This window comes from Wyeomyia smithii, chromosome 2, assembly GCF_029784165.1.
Source record: "Wyeomyia smithii strain HCP4-BCI-WySm-NY-G18 chromosome 2, ASM2978416v1, whole genome shotgun sequence".
In the NCBI taxonomy this organism is placed as follows: domain Eukaryota; kingdom Metazoa; phylum Arthropoda; class Insecta; order Diptera; family Culicidae; genus Wyeomyia; species Wyeomyia smithii.
The window spans coordinates 17807736-17832578 of NC_073695.1; the positions used below are offsets into that span (position 1 = coordinate 17807736).

Here is a 24843-nt window from a genome sequence, read left to right on the forward strand (position 1 = left end):
GTGCACTGTTGCGTTATCTGAGAAATCGCACTTCGGATATTTGGGATCCAGAATCGCTGGCGAAGCTCGTTTACCACGGTCTACTTATTGGCGTGTCCGAAGTTCGCATGATAAAATTAAATCAATTTCCCGGTCAGCCCATGCTTCCGCGGTAAGATGATGGGAAATCTCTTATCGAACGGTATGTCAGTCGACGTTTCCATTCGACCGCCCATTCGCAGCTGTGTGTGAGCTTGTAGATGCTACTGGATTTACCTATATTTTCGGGTTCCTATCCCGGCTTTAGTTCAAGGTTCGTCATCAGTATACTCATTTCGTCTGGAAACTCATCGAACTGCGCTTGTTTCCACAGAACGATCTCGGCCTTCGCTAATTCCTCCTGGCTAAGGGGTTTTTGGACCGAAGAACGCCGAGCTTTGATCAGCTGCAGTTGCTTCTCTGTCGCCTTCGTCGTGATGATCGGTACGCTATTTTTCCTGCGAAAACAGTTGCTTATGAAGCGCAATGCGTATGCTGTTCCCCTTAGCAACGTAGTCCACCGGGAACATCTTTTGTCTGTGATCACTTCGTGAAACATTACCGACCCTCTTGCTTCCTCGATCGTATCATCAATCTGCGTGTCGGTAATCGGCCATTGATCTTTCGACTGGTACAGGAAAGAAGGGCCAGTGAACCATTCACTATCGCTTTGCAGAATCGGGTCTCGACTCCATTTGGTTAAAACATCGGCGATGTTGAGCTTTGTTGAGATCCACCGCCAATCTGGTGCCCGTGTCAGCTCCAGAATTTCTCCGATCCTAAATGCGACAAATTGTTTGAATTTGTGCTGATCCGAGCGGATCCAACTGCCCACGGTTCTGGAGTCTGTCCAGAAATAACACTGGTCGATTTTGAGAGTGTGCGTTGTGAAGATAGTTTCACTCAACCGTGCACCCAAGACAGCGGCCATCAGCTCCAGCCGGGGGATCGATTGGCGTTTCAGCGGAGCTACCTTGGACCGAGACATGACTAGACTGCACCGCAACACTCCTTCGGCGACGACACGCAAGTACGCAACACATCCATCCGTATGCATGTTCGCTGGCATCGGTGAAGACATGCAGTTCAATCGATTCGACCTTAGAAGATAAATCGTCTCCGAGATAGCAACGGGGGACGCGAATGTTCTCTACGTCCGACAACAAGCCTATCCAACGCTTCCACATGTCCCAGCAGTCGCTCCCAATCTCTTCGTCCCAGTCACAGCCGCTTCGCCATAGATGTTGGACAAGGGTCTTCCCGTGAATGGTGAATGGTGAAAGCATGCCCAGCGGATCGAAAAAGCTCATGACGTAGCTGAGTACTGTTCGTTTAGTAGTTCGTTTGTCTCCATGCAAATAAGGAAGAAGCTCTTCACGAAGCTGTGTGGAGAAGGAAAATCATCACCGGCCTGGTTCCACTTAATTCCCAGCACGCGTTCCTGCATCGTCGTTTTATCCTGGGTGAAGTGGACCGACGTAAGTGAACTTCTAGACTCTGTAGCACTTCAGGAGAGTTAGACACCCAATTACGAATCTCGAACCCACCTCGTTGATGAATGTACCGCACCTGCTTCGCTCGATCTATGGCTTCTTCAACAGTATCGACGCTGTCGAAGTAATCGTCGACGTAATGGCGATGTATTATTGCCGCCGCTGCTTCCGGATATTTTCCGGCGAACTCCTCCGCATTCCGGTTCTTCACAAACTGGGCTGAACAAGGAGAACTTGTCGACCCAAAGGCGGCAACATCCATGATATAGACACTTGGAGGATCTTGAGGATTTTTGCGGAAGAGGAATCGTAAAAAGCGCTTATCTTGAACGATCATTTTGAGCTGGTGATACATTTCACGCACATCACCACCAACAGCGATTCCGCGCTCTCGAAAACCGATTAAAACGGACATCAGAGGTACAAGCATGTCTGGTCCCTTCAGCAATTTGGAATTGAGGGACACCCCGTGTACTGCAGCAGCAGCATCCCAAATGAGCCGTACCTTCTCAGGTTTTTTTTGGGTTCCGGACAACGTTTAAGGGAAGATACCACACTTTACCGGTTTCCGTGTTGGCGAGTTCCTCCGCCGTTGCCACGTGAACGTACCCCTTCTCCAGGTACTCTTCGATTTGTCGGTGGACGTTTTGACGTAGTTCCATGTCCTTCAGCAGCCTCTTCTCCAGCTGCTTCATCCTTTTCAAGGCCATCGGATAGCTGTCGGGAAACGTCGGATCATCTGTGTTCCAAAGAAGTCCAGTCTCGAAGCGATCCCCGATTCGTTTGGTGGTTAGCTCTAATATCTTCCGCGCTCTTTCATCTTCAACAGATTCTCGCGGCACGCTTACCACTGATTCCTCCAACACGTAGTGGGATTTAAGGAGGTCGTACAGGGTTTCGTTGGTGACGTCTTGATGTACACCTAGGTAAGCTTCGCTCGCTTCAGCAGTATTTGTTTGCCTCGGGCCGTAAACTGTCCAGCCGAGTTCACATCGCACTGCAATCGGATCCGCTACTGAACCAATCTTCGCCTCAATCGGGGCGAACGTGTGGATGTTGTTCAACCCGATAAGTATTTCCGGCCGTCCGTTGTACGACGGGATAGGTAGTCCGCGCATGTAGGCGTACTGGTTCGAAAGTTCTTCAGCATCCAGTTTTTGTTGGGGCAGCATCAATTTCCCAACTGTACGCACGGTTTTCAGTAAAAGCTTTTCATCCGCATCTAACGCTGACACCCAGAGGTTCAGCCGCCGGGACTCTTTCTCCACTCGTGCGATATCGGCAGTCCATTTAATCGTGAGCTTCTCCGCGACGCCGACAGCTCCCAGCCGGTCCACCAAGCTTTTCTCCACTAGCGTAACTGATGCTCCCTCGTCTAGGAACGCCAAAACTGTAACGGTCCGTTCGCCGCAATGAAGGTTCACGGGAATCATCCGGAAAAACGTTACATTGTCGGCCCGAATATGAGCGCTCACTACGCCTTGCACCGGATGTAGGAGAGGATTGTGGGCTTCTCTGCACTCACCGACGTTGCATCGCAGTTTAAACTTGCAATGGGCAATTCCGTGATCGTTGAGGCACACCTGGCAAAGCTTGAAACGATCAACTATCCTCTTCCTATCAACATACGGCAGCTTCTTGAAGTCTTCACAGTACCGTAATCGATGATCCGTGCGCTCACACACCCTGCATGGCTTTTGCTTCTTCCGCTCTTCGTTGCCGGCCCCACTCGTGTACTCGCCATGGTTGTAGACCGCACCTTTCTCCTTGACTCTTCCTTTTCCTAGCTGAACTTCCGCAACGGGTTTGCTCAGCGGCTTGTAGTCCAGGCACACGTTTGCTTCGCAGGCCTCCGCCACAATTTCCGAAATAAAATTGGTGAAGGTCCGTAGTGTCACCCGCTTTTTGCCGCGTTTGTAGCGCACCCACTCACGCTTGTCGTTGTCGGGAAGTTTATCAACTAAGTCCTGAATCAGTAGTGGATTCACCAGATGCTGCTTCAGCTCAGCTGCTTCCAGATGCTCGCAAAGCTGCTCCACTGCGGTCCCAAAGGGAACGAAGCTGGCCAGTTTTCCCGCCTTCGGCGACTCTAACTTCCGAACCTTCTCAAGATGGCATTGCAGAAGTTGTTCCGGCCGACCGTACAAAATGCGCAACTTCTCGACGACTTTTGGGACCGATTTCGGGAGAAGTAATTGTCCACGTACCATTTCCAAGGCTGGACCTTTCAAGCATTCTTGAAGTCGAACTAGGTTCTCAACGTCGCTGAACCCGCACGCTTCGTTGGAAACTTGGAACGAACTGTAAAACAGCGGCCATTCCTCCGGTTTTCCTGAGAAAGTGGGAAGTTTCTTAGTGACCCCACTTCTCGCCGCCAGTTGAGCTTTAGTCGGCCCCGATCGCTGCTGCCCCTGCCTATTTCGGTTCGTTTGGTCTGTTTTGTCTTTCGGCTTGATCTTTTCAGACTTTTCTTCCTCTACATCTTCGCCGTTTTCGTCTTCTTCTTCTTCACTGGAACTTTCGTCTTCACTGGACGCATCTTCTTCGTCGTTTTCGTTTTGCTCGGTGGACTGTTGTTTTCCAAAGGCTTTCGGTATCTTCAACGGCTTTCCGGAACTGCTTGGTATTGGAACGACCGAAGACAACGATTCGACCTTTTTCCCAGCCGCATTCAGCTTTTGCATCTCTTCGTCTAGGCTTGCAATCTCGTTCCGGAACTCCTCATGTCGTTCTTTCATTCGCCGAACCTGCATCCTTCTCTCTATTAAAACTCGTTCCTGACGAGCATATTCCTCTTCTTCTTCCTCCTCACGAAGTTGCTGTTCGAGCAACAGTCGCTTCTGTTCCAGAGCTCGCTTTATCTCCCTTTCTTTCCTCTTTAGCACCGCCTCCGCTTTCATTTCTTGTTCCAGCCGTTTTCGATTTTCCTCCATTTCCTTTAGCTGTTGTTCCACGGATTTGGCGATTTCGGGATTTTTCTAACCGCTACCCTTGCCCCTTTTGATTTCCTTCTTCTTCCTGTATTTCAGAGCAAGTGCTTTGCAGGACTCAGCCGTGCAGAACCACCTTTATCCAACTCAGTCTCGTCGACAATACCCACACAGCGGTTGTGGTACCAAGATTCGCAGCCGTCGCATTGGATGTCGAAATCTCGCCGCATGCTGCGCACGGTGTTTGCGTGAGGTCCAGACCTGGCTCGGCAGATTCACTCATGGTGATTTGAAGGACTTCTGATCCGTTTCTCTTTTTATTTATTTTTGAGAATGTTCGGATAGAATCGAACATTTAACTAACCTTAATCCATGACGTGCTTACCCCACTCACTCGCCAACACACATTTAAAAAAAAAGTATTTCTACTAATTTATTGCTCCAATTTACCTCAGACCGGATTCCTATGATTGCTAACAATACAGGCAACAAATTGTAGAGCAGCAAAAAATATTTTAATCTTTTCGTATGAATAAGTTCCACTTACGAAAAATTACATTCGTTTACGCATCGGCTGCCGTAGCGTGTGTTTTGTCTTTTATTCTGACGTATCACGTTTCACGGTGGCATCGATGTTTTTTTAAGTGCCAAAAATATTGAATACCATCACTACACATATTCCAAAAACACAATTCAATGTTTTCAAGTAAAACTCTTGGGGTGACGGTCTTACTTCCAGTATCACAGGAAATAGATTGTTAATCGAAGCAATTATTAGCAAATTCTTAGTTAGCACATAAAAAATGCAATAAGCCATTTTAAATCAAAAATCTGTATACACACTTAGATTTTATTGCCGAGAACTCGACAGCTGATAAACTCAGCGAAATGTTCTACAAGTTCTCGGCGGATTTTTTTTTAAAAAACTTCGGTAAACGAAACGTCAATACTTGCTGGTTTACGGTAAATCGATATATTTGCTGAATGTTCGTCGAAATATATTGCTGACATTCGTTAAAAACTTCGCCGAGCTCAATCAGCTGTTGAGAAATTTGCCGAGATAAATTAAGTGTGTAAAATACACTTGGAGCAGAAATGAGGGTTACCATGGTGGAAGATTTCCAATGCGTCAATTGTAGTTGTAAAAAAAGCTTCCTTTAGAATGAATAGGATGGAAATAATCGATTGTATTCTCAAGTACGCTTAATAATGATGTTTTCTTCCTAATTTGAATTCAGTTTGCAACATTTTTGGCAGGGTACGCATATGCTTCTGCACAGCGCTTTCTCTGACAATTTTCACCCAATCTATTCTTAAATTTTCAACAATTTCCGCTGGTTTCATATGTTTCTTCAGCTTCGCTTTTGTCAAAGTCCAGAATGTTTCGATAAGACGAACTGCAGGACAGTTTGGTGGATTCCTCTCCTTTGGTACACAAAGGACATAGTTGGTTTTATACCACTCTAGCGCATCATTAGAATAATGACTGGAAGTAAGATCGGGTCCAATGATGAGACATTTTCCAATATTTGCAAATAGCCTGCCAAACCATAACCTTCCTGCCGAGTTATTCGGTGTTAATGGTTTTCACTGAATGAGGGACATCCATTTCCTTTGGTGTAGTAGAAAATTTCGGTCCTTAGTCTCACAGTCTAATTTGATGTAGGTTTTGTCATCCACAATAACACACCTCGATTTCTTGGTCAGAGGTACATATGTAGTTTTTTCACCACATCTCGTACTAATGCTGAAGGATCAGGTCCTAGCTTCCTGTCCATCGTGGGATCAACTGGTCCAGGTTGTATACCACGTTTCGGAGCATCTGCAAACGTTTACTCTTCACCATACTTCGTAATGTAGTGTGAACTGCTCCAACACTAACAACTTCTTCGGCTTATTTTCTAATCGAAACACCACTCACGGTGCCCCATTTGTCCACAAATCATTTACTTTGGTCGGAAGAGAGGCCATGCATTCTCAAACTTTTACGCAAAATGTTAAATAAATGACCACATCTGTTTCATTTGGATGTAAACACTAGGATGCAGCCAAATTTTGGCTAAAAACTGCACGTTGTTTAAAATGCCGGTTAATCGTTAGTGTATTTATAATTATCGGAACAGTCTATAGATACTGGTAGAACGATAGGGCAAAATATGCGTTATACAGTATTTTATTGATTTATTCTGGTGGAAAAAACTGTATATCAGGGGGAATCTATCTGTCAAATATCGTGTAACCGTGACCAGCATATTTGGCAACAAAACGTCCGGTTGTTTTGGTTTTTGTCGTTTTGATTGAAGTAAAAGTAGAATTGTAACGTTCTTTTTTAACAAAACTCTAGAAATCGCGCAAAACTTTCATTCATACTGCGTTGCGTAGTGAAATTTGGTGGCAGCAGCCTGCAATTAGCTGAAAATCATGAACTTTCTTCGCCACACAGGAAATCTTTTAAACGTCATGGACCAACAAACTCCATGGACCAGAGTTGATCTGCGATAACGCACACATATATGAATTTTGACAGCAGTAAATCCCCCCTGCTGTATATACTGTATATGAGAATTGATTTATGGTTGTAAAGAAATATAAAAAAAGAATGTGTTGCAATAAAATTTGGTGGAGGGCTTCTAGTTTTTGGATTTTTTAATCACTTGAACTAAAAATCAAACTTCGCTGCTGATTTCGTGAAAATACTAACAAATTGTAATTTTTTTTTTCTTGACATTGTTTATTTCTCTCCTTTCTATCGTATAAAAAACAAAATTCTTTATGTAACCTGGTGCTTATCATTGTGGATATCTTCGCAGAACTACCAAAGAAGCTAAATCGTCAGCATTGATTGTGTAGACCGCGGTTGCCGTTTCTTGGCGCTTATCCACGACGGGTACTTTTTTCTTGGCACGTGACTTCCTAGGTTTATTATTATACTTCTTACGGATTTTCAGATGGGAACTACGGAAGTGTTTGTTAAACATGTGTTTAGAATAGTACACCTTAGCGCACACATGACAAACAATTTCCTCTCCCATCTTATGGACGTTGATCTTGTGCACTCGTATTGTGCTGCGTTTCATTGCCAGCCCGCATATGTCACATGTTGTCGATTCATGCTTATAGCAGTGTTTCACTAGCAGGTGTTTGGTTGCAAACGCCTCCGGGCAATGATCACATCGAAACAGCTTTTCCTCTTCGCTGACGTGTTTTCGAATCATATGCTCTTTAAGAGATCGTTCGCTTACAAAAGTCTGTTGACATTGTTCACATCTCACTCCGTTGGGTGTTTTGTGGCTCGCGATGTGCTCTAAAATGTAAGTTCGTGATCGAAAACGCCTATTACAACATGTTATGAAGAATGCTTCATCCTTATGTACAAGCGAAAAGTGGTTCCTTAATCCCAAATAAGAATTACCAGTGTAATCGCAAAGTTCACAGTCCATTTTATAGTAACCTTCTATAAGCGCATCTTCACTTCCATGCGTACCTGCTGGGACATGACGAAGTCCGCGAGTTGATTGGACGGGTAATCCTTTTTTGTGACGTATTAAGTGTAGACAAATTTCATAGCGTTTGCAAAATTTACTGCCACAGCACTTAACAAAAAACACTTGTTCGGGATGATTAGTACGAAAATGTTCTTGCCGTTCCAGATAGGTTTGAATATGAATTCCACACAATTCACAGTTCAAGCAGGCATGCTTTGCAATCAGAAAGTCTTGCATCTGGTGTATTAGCTGTTGCTCCTGCTCGATTACTTCTTCTGTCAGTTCAATTGGGAGATTGAAACCTCCAGCAATCAACTCGTCGCGGTATTCTTTTATCAGTAAACTGCAGGTAGAATGAATTTCCTTCTTGTTTTCCAAATAAGGCCAAGCGTACAAAGTTTCCATTGCTTCCGCCGGTTCTTGCGTGCAAGTCTTGACTTGCTTCACGGTTACATTTCTATCAATTACACGTTTCAAGTGCCGATTCATATGACGCATTATACTAATCCTGGTTAGAAAACGTTGATTGCAGCAGGATACGAAATGTTTTTCGTTCGGATGATTCTGACTAAAATGGAGCCGACGGTCTCTCTGGTTGACCAGTTGGGTGCTGCATAATTCGCAGTTCAGACTAAAATAAGCTTGCACCAAATAATCCTGGATATCGTACAACTTCTGCTTTTCATAAGGATCACCTTTGAATGCCAATTGCATGTTTGGTAAAGGCTCATATCCTTCCAAATCACGGCTGAAATCTGTTAATATTGAGCCAAAGGCAAGTTCCATTCGCTGTTCCGCAGACGATGATAATGTTTCCGCTTCGAGAATCGGTTTCTGAAGCACTGGTGTTTTGTTTGTGGGCTCTACTTTTATATCTGACACCATGGTGAAGTTTTGCTCGTGTTTTAGAACGGCTGGAGATGTTCTCAGCTCCATAAACTCACCCTGAACTGCATTACGAAGCTTAAGCTGATTCTGTTGTACTTCGTAGGCATATTTGTAGAACAGGGAAACCGTCGCGACACATGCTGGGCAAACAAACTCAGAAAATTGTTCATCAGTATTGATCTGCAAAAAATCACCATTCGGAAACTTGTTTTTTCGAACGTAAAATAAAATAATGCAAAATTATTTTACCTCAAATGAAAACACTAATTGCAGTTTATCCTTCAGTGTGTGAATATCCAAATGCTTCTGCGACGGAAGGAAATTTTTTAAACACAAACGACAACTGTTCATTTTTGGAATTTTCAACGACGTCGACTATGTTTTTATTTTCGGAACCATTGAATCCGTGTTGACTTTGTAGGTTTCACGATTTTACACACTTGACAAGCGTCAATGTTGCTAGTTTTCAATAAATGGTTGGTTATTTTTTGACACGTAGCTGGCGTTGAAGTCAGGGGGGATCTATCTGTCAAAAATCGTGTAACCAACATATTCGGCAACATGGTGTTTGTTTTGGTTTTTGTTCCTTTTGGTCATGAAATTGATCGATGTGAAATATTATAGAATTGGAATGTTTTTCATCAAAACTCGAGATACCGCGGAAAACTTTCATGAATGTTGTTTAGCTATTCACATTTTTCCCCCATTATTGTTCATAGTTACAAACATCATGGACCAACAAACGTCATGGACCAACAAACGTCATGGACCAGAGTTGATCTGCGATAACACACACATATATGAAATTTGACAGCAGTGAATCCCCTCTGGTTGAAGTGGGTGAAGCAGGGGGAATCTATCTGTCAAATATCGTGTAACCGTGACCAGCATATTTGGCAACAAGGCGTTCACTTGTTTTGGTTTTTGTCGTTTTGATTGAAGTAAAATTTAGTAGAATTGTAACGTTCTTTTTTAACAAAACTCTAGAAATCGTGGAAAACTTTTATTCATACTGCGTTGCGTAGTGAAATTTGGTGGCAGCAGCCTGTAATTAGCTGAAAATCATGAAGTTTCCTCGCCACACAGGAAATCTTTTAAACGTCATGGACCAACAAACTTCATGGACCAGAGTTGATCTGCGATAACGCACACATATATGAATTTTGACAGCAGTAAATCCCCCCTGGGTTGAAGCAACCCGTTGGCATCACCGACGTTTACGTACAACATAAGTGAAGTCAGCATAGAGCTTTCTACGCCAGTTCTCACCAATACAGGCTTAGTCTGTATCCTAATAAAATCGATTTGTTTTCAACCAAAAAATCAGCTGATATTCAATTTCGAAAAATATTGCACTTATGAATCCTAGTTCATTAGTGTTACCTGTTCTAACAAACTTTGTTTAAGTGGAAAACCAGATGAAATAAAACTAAAAATCGGCTTACAACTTGAATAAAAGCTCGGGGCAGGAGGAAATTTTTTGTTACTACCAGCGTGTTTGCAACCAAAATTAAACTTGTATTAGTGAAACCGACCGCTAAGACTAGCGCAGATAGGAAGGTCTATTAGCTGGATCATTGGATCAATTTCACATGCAATTTGACAGCTGATTCATCGAAACACGGGAAAAAGCAGTGTTCATACGTGCATACAGTGTCGGTTTTCAGCTGCAGTGTGTTTATGTGTTGTTTTCGGGTGATGTATTTATTGCACATAACGTCGAGTGCTTTGCTTGATGAAACAAAAAATGAATGCGTTGCATCATTATAGAAGGTACACAACGTTTATTCTTGCCGATTTCGAACGGCGGTGTTTCTTGCAGGCGGCTGACATCGCGCGATGATTTAGGGATTAACATCTCAACGTATATGTAAATGAGATAGTATATCAACGCTACCTTTAAACATTAACAAAGTGAAGCTATGCTTTTATTTACATGAATAAATTGATTCGAGCGCATAATTCTGTACAACATATATTATGCTTCGTTCGTCATGCTTACACTGCTGTGTGAACAAACCTTCAAAAACATAGATGAGACTAGCGCCACTGTCTTTCACGGTTCACAGCTTCAGGAAACAAGGTCGATGCCACCGGGTTGGGTTGAAGTGAAGCAACCAGGGATGCCACATATACAGAATATTCTGTGTTTCACAGATTTTTAGGATAAATCGATGGCACAGAATCTGTACAAACAGATAATAGATATTTGGCAAATATAGCGAGTTAACAGATTTTTACCAAATTATAAAAATTTGTACCTTGATCGAAGTATCAACGTCATTTAGATTAAAGTCAGCTGTTTCGATTTGCTGCGGTTTTTGCACAAAATTTCGTCGTGCACACTTTACACTCGTTTACCGGTGCACACAGAGCTGTCTATCACAGACTAACAGACGTAACACTTTCACCTAGTTACATTGCCGCAAAAAAACGATCATTTTAAATTTCTAATCGAAAAACAGTTATCGCGCGATAACGCCGTTTGGGGCGCTGTCATGAATATGTTTTTATTTCATAGTTCCCAAATTAGCACCTGCACGTACGCTGGCGCTGATGTCAAAAAAACAAGTCGCAGCGCGAACACGGCAGCAGGTGGTGCTAATGTTACTAGCGTAAAGTACTGCAATCTTTCGAAAACGATGATTTTGTTAAAAATTTGTTCAAAGTGTTATGTCTGTTAGTCTGTGTGTCTATGTTATATCTGACAAAAACTGTATGAAAAATTTTCAAAAATTTCTTAAGTTACCAAGAATTCGAAAACTTGTATCAATTTCAGTTCTGTTGGAAACATTCATACCAAATTATTTATTAAAAGCCCTGAATAATCAAATGATGTTATCTTTAAGTAACAGTAAATCCAAATGCTCTGCACAGATTTTTGAACAGGTATTTTGCTAAGCGGTACAGATGGTCAAATTTTTTCAGCCACATAAACAAAATTAAATGTGGCAACCCTGTATACTAGCGCTAGCGCTACGATCTATGCTAACGATGGCAGCAATCTTTCCTAGGGTGGATTTTGAAGCTTAAGATAACTGGCCAGCATTGTTCCTCGAGACAAGCTAAGAAGTCTTTGACTTAGATAATAAAAGGGTGTCCTGATTACTACCTTCGACCAGATGGTATCCCTAGCCGAAGACAAACGGATTGGTCTGGCCATCAATGCATCAAAGACGAAGTACATGAAAGGAAGGGGTTCACGAGAAGACGGTGCTAACCTCCCACCTTGAGTTCAAGCGAGGGAATGCCTTTTCCTATCCCTCGCTGTACATTTGACAGAGTATAACAACCACGGGAATGGCATCGCTATCAGCTACCATACATTTGACGCGTTACCAACATCACTGGCACTGGCACCCGAAAAATGGGCAGTTTACCCTACAGACGGTGTTATGAACAGATACGCAAAGAGTGAGGTCGGAAACTCCAAGTGAACTGTCAAATCGAGGCTCCAAGTGTGCAAAGTAAACAAACTCAGGAGTGTTACTTTTCGTACAGAATGTGTATTGTAATCAGTATAATTGTTGTGAACCACGTGCAATTATGGTTTGAACGGAAAATGTGTTCGTTATGCTCGTATTATGAGTGATGCATTGAAAATTTAAAAAATGTAAAAACAAGCTTTGGAACTCAGTTATACATCCTTACAAAGTTTCGGAATTTCATTACACTTTCTATAGTGCGTATGAAAAGTCATGCGAAATTGAATGTGGTTGCCAGAATTGTTTGGAATCAGGGGCCTATAAACGTCAACATTTTGCCTACCAATCATATATTCATCACGGCGGTGATATTTCATTTCAAATACTTACAAAACTTATCTTATTAATTGAAAGAGCACATTGTACTGAAAACAAATGTTGAGCTCTTGTCGATATTATCTGGCGATATTATCTGTTTCCGAAGAACAATTGGTGTCGCTTTTTATTCGTTTGCTAGCAGTAAGTATTTGATCTTTCATCAAATCGATAATTTCCTAATCAATTACATTACAAACAACATGTAACAATATTCCATAACAGTTTCAGCCCAACATCATTATTGCAGAGGATTTGAAAACATAAAAAACATCTCTTCAAAATGAACAACCGCATGTTGTGTGTCCTGCAATGCCGTTTTAAGTCGGGCTTTTATTCGTGATAATGAACGGAAACATTTGTATCGATGTACAGTGCCCAATACATGCAATCGATACAATTTAAATCCTTCGCAGTGTTTGGTGACGGATGATGACGGATTTTCTAGTGTGCGTACTGTACAAAAACATGAGCCACAGTTCACGGGCAACTGTGAACCGGTTGGTTGCCGCATTATATAAAGACACGTGAATGATTTAAAACTTTTATAATGTTTCGATGAAAAATAAATCTATGATTTTGATTGTTCTGAATTTATTTTATTTATTGAGTCAGATCTACAAAAACTAGAAATCATCAAATTTCCAAATTTAGGCAAACTGGGTTACTTGTACTCATTTTCGTTAATTCCTGGTTTGCATAAACAGAGTAGATTCTAATCAGTTTTTGACGTATGACGCCCTTACTCAGAAGTGAGTAACCGTAAAAGTACTCAAATTAGGGTACCTTAATTTTTTTCAAAAATGGGTCATATCTAACTCACTTTAGAGTAACAAATAATGAGCGTGTTGTAAGTGAAATTTAGTACATTAATTGTGTCCCAAAGCAAAGTGAAGCAAACTGTGACAGCAGAAAAAGTAGTTTTGGGACAAACGTACAGAAATAGATGTTCGTAACGCTTGAAGGCTACCATACCATTCCCTTGATAACAACGAAGATACAAAAACGTCAAACTTGATACGAAAACGTCAAACCTGATACGAAAACGTCAAACCTGATACAAAAACGTCAATGTAGGTCGGATTATTTTCATTATTTTGCTGTTTCGGTTGGGGCTTAGCCCTTGCGCTTTTTAAGTAGATACAGTGGATCTGGTTATTATTCAAAAAAGTGATCTAATCTAAGTAAAAAACTCTTGCAAACACAAGCAAGGAAACAGAAAAGAGCAAAAACATCAGATTTGACGTTTCTATGTTGTATTCGATGTTATAACCAACCCGGTGGCATCGGCCTTGTTTCCTGAAGCTGCCGTGAAAGACAGTGGCGCTAGTCTCATCTATGTTTTTGAAGGTTTGTTCACACAGCAGTGTAAGCATGACGAACGAAGCATAATATATGTTGTACAGAATTATGCGCTCGAATCAATTTATTCATGTAAATGAAAGCTTAGCTTAACTTTGTTAATGTTTAAAGGTAGCGTTGATATACTATCTCATTTACATATACGTTGAGATGTTAATCCCTAAATCATCGCGCGATGTCAGCCGCCTGCAAGAAACACCGCCGTTCGAAATCGGCATGAATAAACGTTGTGTACATTCTATCATGATGCAACGCATTCATTTTTTGTTTCATCAAGCAAAGCACTCGACGTTATGTGCAATAAATACATCACCCGAAAACAACACATAAACACACTGCAGCTGAACACCGACACTGTATGCACGTATGAACACTGCTTTTTCCCGTGTTTCGATGAATCAGCTGTCAAATTGCATGTGAAATTGATCCAGTGATCCAGCTAATGCTGGCTTCACTTATGTTGTACGTAAACGTCAGTGATTCCACCGGGTTGTTTATAACTCACAGCACATTCCCTCGAGTTCAAGTTGGTGGTGATGAAATCGAGGTGGTCAATGAGTTCGTGCATCTGGGCTCACTGGTAACCGCCGAGACGACCTGCGGACCCTTACGCAGACTGCAGAGCTAGCAATACTCAGAGGTAGAGATATGCGAAAAGAATGTTGTGAGCCAAACGAACATGTCAAAAACTGAGCCGAACGACCAAGAAAGGTACAACATTGGAAGGTGTTGCAATCAAGTACAACAAAGGATATATTTATTTTCACATGTTTTTCATGTTTTATCGCGGAACAATGATTTGAGAATGCTCCAAAATTGGTTTATCACAGTGATTTTTTCACTGGTGGTTTCCCTGGTGAAAGTATATAAAAAACATAAAATTTAACACCTTCACGGTTTTTGTGATGCACGTTTGATATTTCCCAGGACTTCCACCGTCACACTCAGTTATACGAGTCGAATGAAAAAGTTAGTCAACATTGCGCTTTGAGAAGAGATCTGGAGAGGAATGGGGACTAGGGATGGGCGAACGGCTCACGAGCCGTTCATATGAACCGGTTCTTAGAAAAGAGCGAAAGAATGAACGGCTCCCGAAAAAGAGCCACGGTTCTTTGAGCGCACCAGAACTGATGGGTTCGCGCGAACCTGAAGTTTACCGAGACAACACGAACTGTCAACGCTCGTGAAACATTGTGACCCATGAGCCATTCATATGAGTCGGTTCGGAACGGTGAGTGAGCGGTTCAGAGCTGCTCTTGCAAAAGAACCGTTCTGCCCACCGCAGACGACTCTCACGTACAACAAAGACCACACTTGGGACTGTTTGGTAAGGTAAGGTAAATCCAGACAAACAGACGTGCCTCTTAGAACAAAAATCCTGAAAAATTTTCATCCTTATTGGAAACGTTACACTCATGCGTCACCATGTGAGCTTATTGCCTACTCACTTGTTTTCGTAAAACGGATTTTGTCTTTGCTAATGGGTAGGGGTGTGCGAAACTGGCTTTTCTGGTGTCGAAACGAAACGAAACGAAATTAACCCTTAATTTCGATTTCGCCAAATTAGTCGAAACGAAATCAAGGTGGATTTCGAGTTCTCGAGACGAAACGAAATTGGTCTCTAAATTTCGCGAAATTTCGCGAAATTTCGAAAAATAAAATAAATGTTTCTGAAACATAGCATTACAATGATTTGTAACGTTGGAGCGTACGCTAACGAAGTACCCTTCAACAGCTGATCGCAAGGTGCTTACCTGGTCGACGAAGAGTAACGTAGGTATTCAGTTATCGATAAACCGACAATGACGAGAAAATCAAAAATGTTAAAAACTAAAATCTTGATGCATTCATTTATACAGATTATATTGCAGGTAATAGTAGCGCGATAGATACAAATGATATAAAGGTCAAACTCGAAATGTCTTTGTAAATAATAATTTAATGAACTTCTGAACTGATTCTTTTGGTTTGAATGCAACTATGTTTAAAGTAGTAATCCTTCTTTCATAGCACTTTCATCATTCAAAATCCAAGTTTTGTCCTAGAGCTCGAACTGGAAAAAATGAGAGATGGTAGGTAGGTTTTAAACCATTCCTGTGAGTTTTGGTGTCCCTAGCAAAGATAACTTTTCCAAAGAGTTGTTCCCTATGCAAACGTAAAAGCGACGAATCCGATAAGCAATTCCTCGGCGGCCTTCTGATGCATTTCTGCATTCTCTAAAAGCAGCAAAATTCACAGGAATGGTTAAAAAGCTGTAAAACCTTTGGAGGGCAACTTTTTTTTCGCTTTTGTCGACCAGTGTTATTGAATTTTTTTTAACACCGTTTAGTCAGACTAGACTAAGTGACATTTTTATCAAATCGAGGAAAATAAAATTTAAGTTAACTATTCTGTAAACTTTGAAGTTTTCAATATTTTTGCACATTTTTTAATATAACTTAAAATTACTTTTTAACTGAGCAGTTCCACAAAAAATGTCTCAGTTTCAATATTTTTTGTCATTTTAGATTTGGCCTAAACTTTGCATAAACGTTTCTATAGGCTGAGAAGCTAGTTAAAATGCTATTTTGGGAGGGTTATTGTGATTATAAATATTTTCAGAGCCAAAAGTTTTTTGATCAGTGTGACGTCTCTGGAAAAGTTTTAGACAGTAATTTTATCTTTCCGATAAAAAAAACTCTGAAAAATTAATTTTTTTAATGTAAAAGAAACATTAAAATTAACATAAAAAAGCTTGTTTTTCAAAAATCTTTTTTTGTGTAAAAATTACAAAAAAAAAAATACCGAAGCGATGAAGAAATCAAAGAAAAATCAAATTTAAAAAAAATTTACAACATGTTTATTTTTGGAAGGACAATATTATTATCTATAACTTTGCCAAAGGCACTATGCCAATCAAACCAACTGTTTCGATTATAAAAATATTTTAATTACCCACAGAGTGTCCAATTGGAGATTAAAATTATTTTTTCAGCTAAATCGGTTTGTTTGACTGGCATAACTAGTGTCTCTGGTAAGGTTGTAGAAAATAATTTTGTCCTAAAAAAATATGCCCTGTTAGTTTCTGCGACACCCAAAATAATAAAATGCATTCGGGACCATTCCTAAACTACGTGGTCATATTTTGATCCCTTTCATACCCCCCTTCTCCTCCGTGGTCTTTCGTGGTCTTTTGTTTTGTGATCTTATTCTGCAAATATATGTACAATAAAGTATGAAAAATTTATGAAAAAAATGAAGGTGCAAGAAAACTGGTTATTAGATATTGCGCAAATTGTAAATAGAATTTTCAGTAATATCATTTTCTCAAAACCAAAATAACAAACAGATAATGGTTGTTTAATTATTGATAATATTTCATTGTCTTTAACAAATATAATAATTTCCTTACCTGAAAGTAATTTAAAATACGCTTTTCTGTTGAGTATATTCAAAATGATTTTTAATTTGTTGTTGAGTATCAAAATAAATAAAATTTGTTTAAGCAGATTGATCATCTACGATAAATTTTTCGCTTATAGTTATGGTAAATTGTAGACTCATCTAGAAATCATTTTAATTTAATTTATTTCCGATATATTTTTTACACTTGAATCGCTAGAACAAGTTTGCACTTCCAGTGAGCATCTGCTCTTTTAAGGAAGTGTGATACGATGTTGTTAACTATAAGTTGAAGCTGGTGATGATACTTGTCGACAATTGTGGGGTGGTGCTGGTGGTTCGCGCGTTGATGGCGTTGCTCTGGTTACGGCGTACGGCAGAGGCATTGGTGAGTAGTGTTTTGTGGTATTCGGGTGTAATCCAGAATTAGGCTAGATACTGTGGTATTTTCGTTTTCATGATAGCTCGCAAACGACGCTTGAAGATATATGTCGTGGGGGCATTTTTACATGATGGGGGGAGGTCGTTAAACAGTTTGCTACCAATGTACGACATTTTTTGCGACCGTATTCCGTGTTGAATCGTGGCAAATACAGGTGACCAGTTTGTCTGCTTGAGCGGTTTTCGTGCATTCTTCTTGTGACAAGGACGGTTGAAGTGATGTTATTTCGCAAGTGGATCAACATTTGATACTCCTGGGGTACACGGATTGGTAGGGTTGAGTCCCTGGGATCTTCGTATAGTAGATGAGTGGGATACAGATGAGGTTTCCGGAACACGGCTTTCAAGCTTCTGTTTTGTATCACCTGTAGCTCTCTCAAAGAAGATTTGCAAGCCAGTCCCCACGTTGCAACTAGGTACTGGAGCCGAGAATGGATTAGTGAGAAGTATAGTGTTTTCATAGTCGCCAAAGGCAAAAATGATGAAACCTTCCTTAATATACCACAGAGTGATGTTAGCTTTCGCTTGAGAGACTCAAGATGGGCCTTCCAGTTCATTCTATTGTCTAGCGTTAGGCCGAGAAATGGGTATTCAAATACTTCTTCGATGACACGATTGGCGATTTCAATTGGCTCGCGAGCCGGGAGTTCTCTGCGGAACGAGTGAATGAGCATATACTTGGTTTTCGATAGATTCATTGACATCAAATTAGTATGAAGCTGGATAGCAGTGCATTCTGTTTCTTGATAGAAGACTGACGTGTCGTCAGCAAAGAGACGTAACTTTCCATGCAGCTCTAACTTGGCCAGGTCATTAATAAACAGCAGAAAAAGAATTGGCCCCAAGTTACTACCTTGGGGCACACCAGTCGACACGGCCCCATAGTGATCAACGGGTAATCATCTTTTAGGCACCTGACGATAGCATTACTTAAACCTGGGACGTAGGGGAGTGATGCGATAAAAAGCCCGAGAAAAAGAAATTGAATCCACCAACGCATCGTGCTTCGTGATGTGGTAAAAGTTTGTAGGTAATCTCTAAACTGCCGCTCATAGCAAGTCCGTCCCATTTGCGTTTTGGTGCTGACGAGAAAACAGCAATTGAAAATCGTAGCGCTTTAGGTGAAATTTTGCACTCAAATGCTTTTTCAATCCATACCATCAACAGAATTTAGTACTGCAATGACAATCTAACACTTTTGCATCATAAAACTTGCATGAACACCGAAATTTGATTAAAATTTGTTGAAAATCATAAGCTGGGACTCACATGCGATTACTTTTACGGTACGTAGCCAGAATGATAGCAAGTCAGTCCCATAGCCAGCTACGACCGGTGATGAAAAACAAACTACTGCAAATCGATGGCGGTGCTATACCGTGCGTTTGGAATGAATCTATCGCTGGTCAATTCATAAATGACCTTCTTTCGTGCTTTATTAAACAAGTTTTTTGTGAGAAGCATAACACAATATACCTACCAACTGCGCCGCTCAAAATAAAATTAGATTTTGTTTTTACATACTGATAAATTCAAAGTCAGTTTAGGTGTAGGAACTTGTTCTAAATTTTCCTGAGAGCGGACACACGTTCGTGACGGCGGACAGCTTTCACGTAGCAGTGGAAACAAATATGAAAGAATACCTATAGCTTAGGAAAATGTTTGCTCCGTTAAAAAACAGCTAAGTAGCGTACCGAAGTATTTAATATGACTGACAAATTCTTCAAAACGAAATTCACGACAATAATTGAACAATTCTTAAGCACGTCGTTACATAAAATACGGATAAAATACGAAGAGTAGTATTTACTCAAGAATGCTTCAACTAACAATACAGTGACACACCTAAAGCGTTCACTGTCAACAAACAACAGCTGAAAGAAGCTACTGGTGGAAACTTTGTCTTGAAGAAAACATTGTACTATCAGCTAGAGCCACACGATGTAGAACGCGTAAAATTTAATCAAACCTCCTATCGAATATCACTTGGTACATCCAATTCTAAACCTGAAGACCATTAGTTTTGGTAAATATCACATTTTTCATAATCATTATTGGCTGTGGGGTTAAATTGCGAAGATTTTTTCAATGGGACCGACTAGCGATCACTTTTGCTATGGGACAAACCAACTTGCTATTTTTTTCATAGTTCCTCAGAACAAAGTATTCAAAAATATTTGTTTTATCGAAAGTAGATATAAAAAGGAATTGATTCCATAAATAAACTCAAAATAGATAAAAATGCAATTGGGACAGACTTGCCATGAGCGGCAGTAAAGCTCAAACTAACTCTAACGTTTCAATATAGGTACTTTGAAAGAGATCCTATAGACAGCTATGACAACCTATCGTAAAGCTTTGTACGAAAAACGGTACAACTATATGTAAGTTTTTTGAAAAAAACAATGTCAGAGTTTTTGAAGAAAAAAAATGTACTATTTTTATAAAATGTTTTTAATAAACTTGTAGATCCCCTTAGGAAGGCCAAGTTCAAAGGCCGAAACGTCGGACATAAAATCTAGTAGCGTTTTGATACACCCCTAAGACTGAAAAAGCCGTATTTCCCTTGAAATAAATTACAAAGTTTTTGAATGTCGAACAAAATATAAACATCTTTCTTTCTTCCTTCAGTTCACGAACATCCAGGTCTTATATATTGTTTTTAAGACCAAAACGTTGATTTTTTACCGGTCGTTGAGTATTGAAATATACTTTCAGGAAAAATAACATAAATCCCGACGCATTGCAAAATAGAACTATTATTCTAAAGAAGTAAATGCCATATAAGGCAAAGCCTGTTTAAAACAAAAAAAAATTTTCTTCGCTCGGATAAATTTGAAATATGTTTCAAAAATTTGATTACAGTTGATTGCTGACAACTCTCAAACTTTCCGTGACACTTATTAATTAGTAGTGTCATATAAATATATTAATTAAAAAATTGCGAAAGCTTCGACTTGACTTAATGGCAATAATAAATTATAAGTCAGAAAAAAGACAACGTGGTCTATTCGTTAACCCGCACGCGGGGGGATTTTTCGTGGTCTTTTGATAAGCCACCCCCCGTCTCCCTATATATGACTACGTGTTTGGGAACGGCCCCTTTGAAACAAACCAAAAATTATTTTTCTTTCAACCAATCAACAGTTAGAATGGAATGTTGTAATGCAAAAACAAATAGTTTTCTCTTTACTCAATCAAGTTATTCGAAATCATCCTCGTTCTCTTATTTCTCGTTCTTTCTAACCTTTCTTTTCTTCTACCTTGTATATACGTCAAGTGCAAAGTCAGAATCACTTCTATGCCATAATCTGAACTTGTTTTTGACATTGTAAAATTGTGTGTCCCCTAAACAAGAGTAACATTTCTCAATTATGTGTTCAACGATAGCGAACCATTTACTTTTTATTCATTCATTGATCAAGTATACTCTTTTGATAACACGTTTAAAATATTTTTGATAAGGTACCTGGCAATTTTGAAACTTATGCTGACTTTGAAGTCAGAGTGTTTTGAAACAATACTAAAAATTCAGGCAATTACAACTTTTTCTGCTTAACACATCGATCACTCTGTCTGCACACTATAAGGCATGATATCTGGTCAGCCTAGTGATAGCAATGAACTAATGATAAAACACATTTAAATACACTACGGTGTGCGAAGAGGAGTCCTCTAACACAGAGAAATCCGAAAAAACGCTTGAAAATTTTTACAAGTCGAGTAGCATAGAACATTTGGCCTGTAAGATAGAGCTTCAGAGCTTTAGTTTTGACAGAAATTGCTATGCCCTCCTAAACGAAAGACAAAAAGTGACCTCTTTAACCTTGTGGGCTGCAAATATAACCACATTTGATGTACGTAAAAGATGCGTAAAATTTATTCCTACAAACAAATTACTAGATACCTTGTAGCGCATTTGGACGGCTTCATATTCCTCGAATTTGACTTCAGTGATGACATGAATTTTATGCTCTGCGTGAACAAAAAATACCTCCCGCATGATGTTACGGTTTTGTCTTTAAAAACAAAAATTACCGGCTGAGAGTTCATTCTTCTATAACTGACTTAGTATACCAGATATCTGTTGAGATATATTCAGTTTAATTTATAGTCGCAATGAGCACAAACCAAAATAATGTAATAATGTGCATCGGAAATTTGGTCCGAAATTTCGCGAAATTTCGTAATCGTCGAAATTGGAACTTTAATTTCGCGAAATTTTAGGCGGAATTTAGCGAAATTCAACGAAATTTTTCGGCAATTTCGCGAAACCGAAATTTCGCGAAATTTCGGGAAATTTCGAGTTTTGCGAAATTATACGAAATCATTCGAAATCTCGCACAGCCTTACTAATGGGTGTGCTTAAATCAACACAAGCGGCATTACTGATGGTTTTTGTCTTTGATAATGAAAAGACACGCTTGCTTATAACGACACTAGCGGCATTATTGCCACTTAACAAAATTCCAAAATTATCGTTATTTTTCTGGTCGATGAAATCGTCATCGAGTGGAACGTCTGTTTGTCTGTGTGTTTGTCTATTGGTACCTGGTACTGATAGCGTGATAAGGCAAAATATGCGTTTTACAGCATTTTATGGATTTATTTTAGTTTAAAATTTTTTGTTATGTCTTGACATAATTTATTTCCCTCCTTTCTATCGTAGAGGAAACAATTTTTTCATGTAACCTGGTGCTAATCATTGTGGATTTCTTTGCAGAACTACCAAAGAAGCTAAATCGTCAGCATTGATTGTGTAGACCGCGGTTGCCGTTTCTTGACACTCATCCACGACGGGTAACTTCTTCTTGGCACGTGATTTCCTACGTTTATTATTATACTTCTTACGGATTTTCAGATGGGAAGTACGGAAGTGTTTGTTGAACATGTATTTAGAATAGTACACCCTAGCGCACACATGACAAACAATTTCCTCTCCCATCTTATGGACGTTGACCTTGTGCACTCGTATTGTGCTGCGTTTCATTTCCAGCCCGCATATGTCACATGTTGCCTGTTCATGCTTATAGCAGTGTATCACTAGCAGGTGCTTGGTTGCAAACGCCTCCGAGCAGTGATCACACCGAAACAGCTTTTTCTCCTCGCTGACGTGTTTTAGAATCATATGACCTTTAAGAGATCGATCGTTTGCGAAAGTTTGTTGACATTGTTCACATTTCACTGCGTTGGGTGTTTTGTGGCTCGCGATGTGCTCTAAAATGTAACTTCTTGTTCGAAAACGCCTATTACAACATGTTATGAAGAACGCTTCATCCTTATGTACGAGCGAAAAGTGAGTCCTCAATCCCAAATAAGAATTACCAGTGTAATCGCAAAGTTCACAGTCCATTTTATAGTAAGCTTCTATAAGTACATTTTCACTTCCATGCGTACCTGCTGGGACATGACGAAGTCCGCGAGCTGATTTGACGGGTAATCCTTTTTTGTGACGTATTAAGTGTAGACAAATATCATAGCGTTTACAAAATTTACTGCCACAGCACTTAACGAAAAACACTTGTTCGGGATGATTAGTACGAAAATGTTCTTGCCGTTCCAGATAGGTTTGAATATGAATTCCACACAATTCACAGTTCAAGCAGGCATGCTTTGCAATCAGAAAGTCTTGCATCTGGTGTATTAGCTGTTGTTCGCGCTCGAATACTTTTTCTGGCAGTTTAAATGGGATATTGAAACCTCCAGCAATCAACTCGTCGCGGTATTCTTTTATCAATAAACTGTACGTAGAATGAATTTCCCTCTTGTTTTCCAAATAAGGCCAATCGTACACAGTTTCCATTGCTTCCGCCGAGCCTTGCGTGCAACTTTTGACATGCTTCACGGTTGCATTGCTTTCAATTACACGTTTCAAGTGCCGATTCATATGACGCATTATACTAATCCTGGTTAGAAAACGTTGATTGCAGCAGGATACGAAATGTTTTTCGTTCGGATGATTCTGACTAAAATGGAGTCGACGGTCTCTCTGGTTGACCAGTTGGGTGCTGCATATTTCGCAGTTCAGACTAAAATAAGTTTGCATCAAATAGTCCTGGATATCGTACAACTTCTGCTTTTCATAAGGATCACCTTTGAATGCCAGTTGCATGTTTGGTAAAGGCTCATATCCTTCCAAATCACGGCTGAAATCTGTTAATATTGAGCCAAAGGCAAGTTCCATTCGCTGTTCCGCAGACGATGATAATGTTTCCGCTTCGAGAATCGGTTTCTGAAGCACTGGTGTTTTATTTGTGGGCTCTACTTTTATATCCGACACCAGGGTGAAGTTTTGCTCGTGTTTTAGAACGGCTGGAGATGTTCTCAGCTCCATAAACTCACCCTGAACTGCATTACGAAGCTTAAGCTGATTCTGTTGTACTTCGTAGGCATATTTGTAGAACAGGGAAACCGTCGCGACACAGGCTGGGCAAACAAACTCAGAAAATTGTTCATCAGTATTGATCTGCAAAAAATCACCATTCGGAAACTTGTTTTTTCGAACGTAAAATAAAATAATGCAAAATTATTTTACCTCAAATGAAAACACTAATTGCAGTTTGTCCTTCAGTGTGTGAATATCCAAGTGCTTCTGCGACGGAAGGAAATTTTTTAAACACAAACGACAACTGTTCATTTTTAGAATTTTCAACGACGTCGACTATGTTTTCATTTTCGGAACCATCGAATCCGTGTTGACTTCGTAGCAGAGCTGCCAGATTTTATTTTGAAAAATCTGTATGCACTAAGGGGCCCGTGTGGCTGTCAAACACCATACACGCTCGTAAATAATAACTCTAAAATGAGTAACATTTAACGCAGTTTCGTAAAAAGTGGAACAACTCTTAAATTGAGTAACTCCACAAATACTCAAAACTGAATAACACTAGGCGTCTTTAAAATGAGTCATTATTACTCAAAATTTGAGTACGACATTACTCATTTTTTGGGTACAGTTCAGTTTTATTACTGGCTAGAAATCCGCCACGGCCAATAAACGACACCACATGTTCAGCAATAATTACTTTGTAATAAAAGTAAACAG

General features: G+C 40.1%; 4 protein-coding genes across 4 annotated transcripts in view; all 4 read right to left on the minus strand.

Moving 5' to 3' along the window:
• Positions 1 to 24843, minus strand: part of LOC129726087 (transcription factor grauzone-like) — a 40910-nt gene that overhangs the window by 5207 nt on the left and 10860 nt on the right. The gene's annotated exons all lie outside the window — the stretch shown is intronic.
• On the minus strand, positions 1325 to 4724 carry LOC129725969 (uncharacterized). The gene is made up of 4 exons (XM_055682460.1): positions 4608 to 4724; positions 2069 to 4453; positions 1566 to 2016; positions 1325 to 1515 (listed from the first exon to the last, which is right to left on the minus strand). The coding sequence occupies exons 1-4, from the start codon at positions 4722 to 4724 to the stop codon at positions 1325 to 1327; spliced, it is 3144 nt and encodes a 1047-aa protein (XP_055538435.1).
• On the minus strand, positions 7168 to 9251 carry LOC129726088 (PR domain zinc finger protein 15-like). The gene is made up of 2 exons (XM_055682706.1): positions 9064 to 9251; positions 7168 to 8994 (listed from the first exon to the last, which is right to left on the minus strand). The coding sequence occupies exons 1-2, from the start codon at positions 9163 to 9165 to the stop codon at positions 7231 to 7233; spliced, it is 1866 nt and encodes a 621-aa protein (XP_055538681.1). The 5' UTR covers positions 9166 to 9251; the 3' UTR covers positions 7168 to 7230.
• LOC129726089 (PR domain zinc finger protein 15-like) lies at positions 22225 to 24505 on the minus strand. Its single transcript, XM_055682707.1, has 2 exons — positions 24334 to 24505; positions 22225 to 24264 (listed from the first exon to the last, which is right to left on the minus strand). The coding sequence occupies exons 1-2, from the start codon at positions 24433 to 24435 to the stop codon at positions 22501 to 22503; spliced, it is 1866 nt and encodes a 621-aa protein (XP_055538682.1). The 5' UTR covers positions 24436 to 24505; the 3' UTR covers positions 22225 to 22500.